This window comes from Silene latifolia, chromosome 2 (genome assembly GCF_048544455.1).
Source record: "Silene latifolia isolate original U9 population chromosome 2, ASM4854445v1, whole genome shotgun sequence".
In the NCBI taxonomy this organism is placed as follows: Eukaryota; Viridiplantae; Streptophyta; class Magnoliopsida; order Caryophyllales; family Caryophyllaceae; genus Silene; species Silene latifolia.
Genome location: NC_133527.1, coordinates 82,391,817 through 82,399,544, shown reverse-complemented (window position 1 = coordinate 82,399,544; position 7,728 = coordinate 82,391,817). Strand labels below are relative to the sequence as shown.

Below are 7,728 nucleotides of genomic sequence, written 5' to 3'. Positions count from 1 at the left end.
GCAATGCTTTGAAGAACATTGTCCCTATTTTGGCTCTCCTCTAGCAATTGTTTGAAGAAATTTTGTTGATTTCCCATCATTTGGAGGACCACATTTTGAATGTCAAATTCATGCTCATCTTCTTGTTGTCGGTGGGTGTGAAAGTGGTTGTATTGTGGCATTTGGAATTCTTTGTAAAGTGGGTATTGGGAGGGTAGTTGTTGTGGATTTTGGATGTAGGAGCTTTGGTATAGGAAGTTTGTGGGGTAATTTGAGTTTCCATTGTAGAAGTTATAGGATATGGGTGTGTTTTCGTGCTCAACAAACCTTCTTTATTCATACATGTCATACTCATTTACTCCATCTTGCCCATATACTTCTTCTTGTTGGAATCCATGTGCCATCATCATTGCTAAAATAAAGAGGCAACTACAAACACGGAAACTTACAAAAAAAAGATAAGAACAACCTTGAGGAACAAGTTCCTCAAGGCTAAATCACAAGAAACGAAATTCCTAAGGAACCAAGGCTCATCAAGAAGAAAAAACACAACTAAAACTAGACAAAAGAACGATTCAAACACATAACTCCATCCCGGCAACGGCGGCATTTTGATGAACGTGTCGTTGTACGCTCTCAAACACATTTATATCCAACTACTAGCATAGCGATCAAGTCGGGGTCGAACCCAAAGGACGAGGGTACTCAAATTGTTCAATCTAATTGTAGTTTCACTTAGGGTTGTCACAATTGAAATGGATTGATGATTCTAAACTAATAAAAGCAATGGAAGGTAAACAAGCAATTAAACAAAATGATTAAAAGCACTAAGATGTCATGGTTTCATAGGGGATTCATGGTGGTGATGATAAAAAAATGTTTCCATAGTTGCAAGTAATTATTGTTGTAGTGGAACCGAGTTAGTTTATGTCTTACGGTTCATAGGGAGATTTGGGTCCCGGAGCCGAGTCGTGTAGACCGTACAACACCTACAAGTCGACTTACGTTCTTCCTATTCACTTATATGCAAGGTCTAACAAGACTCGAGTTGGTTTATATCTTACAAGTCTTGTTGAATTGATTAGAGATGGGCAAAAAATGCAAGGTTTCATAGTCTAGCATTTCATCAAGCATAACATGTGCATAGGTTAACACTACAACAAGCAAGCAATCATATGATAACATATTAGATTAAGTATGGATCTACCCCCATGTTATAGTTCCCCTAAACCCCTACTAATCCTAGTTAAGGAACTACTCACTCATTATCATGGAAGACATGTTATCAATAGTGTCAATCATCTTAACATGCATAAACATGATTAAAGAGTGAGTAAATAAACAATAAAGAGTAAAGAGTATAGAGATTATACCAACATTAAGATGAACAAATGGAAAGCAAAGAATAATAGAAGTGAACTTGATTGAATGATTGATGAAGAGTTGTCAATTGTTCAATAATAACCCAATAATCTTCAATTACCCAATAATAAATCTTGAACAATAATTGGGGAAAGATTAATGTGTAATTTGTGGAAAGATTAAATGCTAATCTATTCTAATCTACTCCTAATGAGAGTGTAATCTAATCTAAGGTAGGTTTTTTTCTAAGAGAGAAATTGGTCCTTAGCTAGGTAGTACAATGGTGTATTTATACTAAAAATTAAGTACACGAATTAGGGTTACAAAGGGCTTAAATGACGATTAAGTCCTTAAGAGAATATTGGTGTTTTGCAAGTCCTACAAGGCCATGCTCGTCCTAGCTTGAAAGTCCCTCGAAGACGTGCACGTCCTGGTTTGAAGAATGCTCGAGAATGCTTCACAATCTGCTCGGGCTGAGCCTTGGGATGCCCGGATACTGGGCCTGGACGCTCGTCCTGTGCTCGGGACACCCGGCCTCAAGGGCTTCTCTTCTTGTCTTTGTTCTGATGCCTTGTGGTCTGTGGGGGTCATCAAGGGGTCGTGGGGTTCCTTTGCTATTGCCCATTCCTTACTTTATTGACTTAGGCCTTTAATGCTAGTCTCCTCTTTGGTGCTTGGTCATTATATGTTTATCAATTTAGCATCGTTTTACTCCGTTTAGGCAAGGTTAGTGCTCCTCTCCTACCAAGGACACCAAACCTCATAGAATACGCATAATAGGAAGCAAAAGACAAGAAACGACTCTAATACACACTAAAAAGCATAGGAACTAGGCTAGTTAGGGGACTAAATGTGCGTAAATATGAGTCACATCAATTTAGCTAGTTGATTTGATACGCTTTGACCTAGATCTGAAGATTGGAAGGGGCGAGATCTGCAGCGAACAATAGGACATTCTAATGAGGGCGGAAGCTAATAGGACATTCTAATGAGGGCGAGATCTGCAGCGACCAACAGAAGAACCTTTTTAGTACCCTGCAGACTGAGTTCAAGCTGACCTTTGATCTTAGATTTGATCTCTAGAAAGCCATGGTGAACCGACTGTCCTAGCTGTTTCGCTCTTTCTGGTAATTTCTTTATTATTTATTGCTTGCTTCTTTATTGTTCTCTTCTTCTTTATCTCCGTAGTTTAGAATCATCATTCAACCCCCAAGAAACGGTTACTTAGGCACACTTAGTTTAGCATACATTATATCCATCTCCCTGCAGATTCGATACCCGACTGCCTCTACTACATTTTATAGAGACCGGTTGGTTTTATTTTTGATAGGGTTGCGACAGCCGTGTTAAATTTTGGCGCCGTTGCTGGGGAGACGGTGTTATTTTGTTAACTTTATATTAAGTTTGTTTCTAGTCTCAAGGAATTTATCCTTGAGCCTGTTCTCATATTTTTCTCTAGTGTTGTACTTGTTTTGCAGGTGATTCGTCCTAGAAGAGGACACTGAAATATCTGTTGTTCTCACAATTTGTTTGCTAAAATGCATAACATCGCTAGTCACTCGGAACCTACTTTAGATTCTTTACCCAAGAGTTTTTTGCTTCCTACTACAGATGTTGGTACCTTTGGAATTCATCCATCCTACATTCAGTTGGTTGAGAGGAATCTTTTCAAGGGAGTAGCTGTTGGAGTATGTGTCCTCAACAATAGTGCGATCACATGTTTAAATCTCAAATTAAGAATACGTAAGGGATGATTCATTTATATAGTCAATTGATCAACATTAACCAATAATGATTGGCTAACTAGAGTTTGACATTACTGTCGTTTGACGGTGGTGATCAGTTGATCCCTAAAGGTCACACCTATAGGACAATTCCCTTAATAGATAAGTTGATTAATTGTATGACGATACAAGTTAATCAATTCCTTAAAATTGAAAAATTCATTTGTGAGAGAGAATATTTATCTTATTGTAATTTGATTAAATAAGATTTATTTTATTAATAAAAATATTTTATTACTAAAATTGATTATTGTTTATGAAACAATTGAGATAAGAATGAATGGTTAATTATAATTACAATATGTTGTGAATTATAATTATATGACCCATTTTATTTATGTGATCAAGAATCACTAGACAATTTGTTTTATGTAATTTAATTAATGTATAAAATGATATTTATTTTATAAATATGCATTAAATTAATTAATAACTTGTTACATGCTACATGTAACATATTGTGTGACAAGTGACAAACTGACAAAATAAAATGGTAGTCCATTTTACATATGGACCGAAAAAATGGAGGGTGGAAGGAGTTAGTGGGTGATATTTTTTATGTGATAAAATAAGAATAATCATACCTATCCTACACTAGCCTTACATACCTGCTATTTGGAGAAGAACAAAAGAAAAAGAGGTAGCCATGCATTGACACAAGGCCTTACACCACCCGGCCCTTCCTCCTTTTATGATGAGATTTTTTTCTCATTTTTTCACTTCTCCATATTCTCATGCATGCATTCTTGTCCTTCTCTCTCAACTCTCTCTAAAATTAGTTTTAGAATACATTAGATTGTTCATCAAAAATTCTAATAACAATATAAGATTACTAGTGTAGTAATAAGAATATTATTAGAATTATTTTAAGGATACTAGTAAATTAATCTAGTTAGTTAATATATTAGTTTAAGGGATTTATTTTGGGTGCAATCAAGAGAAGGATCTCAATACTTGGGATTAAGGAGGGTAATCCATTACATTTAAGCTCAAGAACAAATAAGGAAGATGACCTTATTTGTGCCCTTATTTCGAGCCATATAACAATGTAAGGAACATTGTTTTTCTTATTTTATCTCTTAATTAGTTATGCATGCACTAGATCTAATGAACTCATATTAATATGTTAATTAGTTCACTATTATAAGAGTCTAATAATAGGTATATGAACCTAACAATTGGTATCAGAGCATAGGATGTTACATGCATAATCGATTTATAGTTTTTTCGAGTTATTAGTAATTTAATTAAAACTAAAAATTTGTGATTTATTAGATAAAGTCACGAAATCATGTTGCATGTTGTATATTCTGGTCCTAAAATGTTTTTAGGTCATTTTTATAATTTATGATATTTTATCGCTTTTACTCTTAGCATGGAATACCTTAGTAGGATTTTGAATCATGTGACCAGTACCTTCGAATTCAATTACCATCCCATGTGTAGAGCACTTAGGTTGACTCATCTGTGCTTTGCAGATGATCTCCTAATGTTTTGCAGGGGGGATAAACATTCTATTTGCACTATTCTGAGAGCTTTTGCTACATTTTCTCGGGCTTCTGGGCTGGTTGTGAATAGAGAGAAATCAGATATTTACTTTAATGTCATGAGTAATGAGGATAGACTGTATGTGATGAGAGTGTCAGGATTCAGAGAAGGTACTTTTCCCTTCAGGTATCTTGGGATTCCCATTTCTTATAAGAGAATGGCTGCTAGGGATTGTTCCAGGCTTGTGGAGAGGGTGGTTATGAGAATACGTGGATGGGGAGCTAGAAAGCTCAGCTCTGCAGGGCGTCTTGTACTTGTTCAGTCTGTTCTTTCCCAGCTGTTGGGCAAATATGTATGGTGGCTAGCACTGAAGGCAGATCATCTGTGGATTCGATATGTAAATCATATGTACATTAAAGACAAGAACTGGCTGGATTATGTACCTACCTCTAGCTCTAGCTGGACATGGAGAAAGCTCTGCCAGGTCAAGGAACAATTTAAACCTGCTTACTGTAATGGTCAGTGGAGGACTAATGCAGGGAGGTATACTATTTCTGAGGGCTATTCTTGGCTTCAAGGTGATCAGGCTAAGGTTTCTTGGCATCCTGTTATTTTGAATCGTTTCAATGTGCCAAAGCATTCGTTTATTGGTTGCCTGGCTATCCAAGGTAGACTCATGACTAAGGATAGACTAGTGCGTTTTGGTGTTATTCAGGATAGTACCTGTGACATGTGTCTGGTGCAGCCTGAAGACCAGCCCCATTTGCTCTACCATTGCAGGTTCAGCAAACAATGCTGGGCATTGCTCACTGACTGGTTAGGTATTGATATGCCTGGTAGTGGGATTATTGAATGGTGCACCTCACGGAGATGTAGATCTTTAATGAAAAAAAGGATTGTCAATGCTGCCATATTGGCCTTGGTTTATCAGTTGTGGATGGTACGCAATGTATGCAGGGTGGATGGTTTTCTCCCGTTTCCTTCAGCTGTTGTCAAGAATGTGCAGGATCTTTCGCAGAGTAGAGGTCAAAACTGGAATTGGACTTCTAAGTATCAGTGTATGAGCTGGTTCCCGTGGATGTAACTTTTTATTATTGTAGTTGTGTTGTAGGGGTGCTATGGTAGGCTTCTATTGGTGAATGTATGACACTATTTTAATTATTAATATAATTTTCACATTTCACCAAAAAAAAAAGATATTTTATTGCTCATTTTAATGTTTTTTTAGTTATTTTATTACATTTTTATGACTAAAATAGAAATTAAAATACTAAAAATAGTTCAACTAAGTCTCTGACCTTGAAATTTTTAAATGACCTCACATGCATATTTTTCTTATTGTATCTAAAATTTCGTATTAATGTGATTAATATTGCGTGATTTATAATTTTTATAAAATAAAAATGAATTAAATGGAGGTAAATGGTTAAATATACTTAAACTTTGAAATAGGCCATGAAATTTTAATATGTTGTCACATGCATATTTTACTCACTGTGTGTCAAATTTGAGATGAACTTGATTAATTTAGCATTATTTATGAATTTTTAGGGTAAAAATGCCATAAATAGTTACTCTTTTAGCATAAATAGCTAAAACAAATCACATGGCATGAGAAAATTATTTTATGTTGCATTTATATCCCACTTATCAGATCTAAAGTTGTTAAATTGATTGGATTAGTTTCTGTATACTTTAGATGTTTTATTTGATAAAACCGATAAATCGCAACTACATTTTTCTCGAAATAAATACGAAAATTTTAACCATGATTTTTGACATTATTAGGGTCATGGATATATTATATAATGTTCAAAAATTTAAAATTAAAATTTTGAAATTATTGTAATTTAATTTTGATTTATTTCATAAATGTTATGATTTTAGGGTAAAAAATGAGCATAAAATTGAATCAAGTTGAGTTATTGTCAAAAATTGAGTGATGACTAATTTTTGAACCCTAAGATAGTTAGGATAATTAACTTGAACTAAAATTAGATTTTAGTATTATTTACCGATTTTAATAAGTTAAAATCGTGCATTTCCATAATACAGGGTTATATAATCGATATAAGTTAAATAGGGCAATTAGGCACATAATTTGGCATGATAGATACATATTATAATGCTGCATATTTCATTGTTTAATGTCATATTTTATTTATATAAGTTTGAATTATGTAATTTATCTTAGTATGGCCTTAGTTTTAATCGATATTACCCGTAATGAAAGATAATATTGATTCGGTTGTAATTTAATGTGATCTCGTATCACTTTTTTTTTTACTAGTTTTTCATATTACAAATGTATAATAGGAATAGCTTTGTATTTTTATTATTATTTGTAATTCCGGAGTTCCTTCAAGACGGTACCATTCGAAAAGGCGTTCCGACAAAGACGGTGTTCTTGAGAGGCGTGCTACTTGATGATTCAAGGGAACAAAGGAGTTGGTTTCCGAACATGTAATAGCTTATTTGATTTTCTATTTTAGGAAGGCCATACTAGGAAATTATTATTTGTTTTGCATTTCTTTTAATATGTTGCATGCATTGCCAAATCGCCATAAACAACACATGCATATCATATCGAGTAATCGACCGTGTCAATTATAATAATCGATAATTCAACTTTTTAGCTCACTTTAAATCGATAGATAATAAATTGACAAGACCTTTACTTTTAAAAGGTTGAGACTTAGCCTTACCAAATAGTAGGAGCCCATGAATCTAAATTTCATATAGGTACAATACGGTATTGAGAAATATTATACCGGGGTGCCTGCTTTGACGTTGGGTATGTGGGGTAATAAGTAGTTATTACACTTCAAAAGTTTGGTTGATCTCAACGAAGGTATTTTGCAACCGTAGCCGCAATAGGTTCGGGCTAAAGATGAACTTAACGTAAATTCATCGACCGAGAGTTCTAATTGTAGAATCGGTTAAAAGGGTTAACCCACCAAGTTGTATTAGTAAAAGTTGTAGAGAGACCGTTGTCCCACAATCGAGCTAATATGGATTTGGATCCCAGAATCATTTATATAATTGGGTGGAGGTCATTATATAAATGCTAGAACATGCTAAAATGTTTTAGATATAAAGATGAATGTTTAATTTT

The 7,728-nt window shown here is 34.5% G+C and overlaps 1 protein-coding gene across 1 annotated transcript; it reads left to right on the top strand.

Annotated features, from left to right (window-relative positions):
* Nucleotides 1–4,563: 4,563 nt before the first annotated feature.
* On the top strand, nt 4,564–5,697 carry LOC141641011 (uncharacterized). Its single transcript, XM_074449689.1, has one exon. The coding sequence runs from the start codon at nt 4,564–4,566 to the stop codon at nt 5,695–5,697; it is 1,134 nt and encodes a 377-aa protein (XP_074305790.1).
* The last annotated feature ends 2,031 nt before the right edge of the window (nt 5,698–7,728 follow it).

Excerpts from the sequence above, each read along its gene's own strand:
- LOC141641011 (XM_074449689.1), top strand. The coding sequence starts at position 4,564 with ATGTGTAGAGCACTTAGGTTGACTCATCTGTGCTTTGCAGATGATCTC.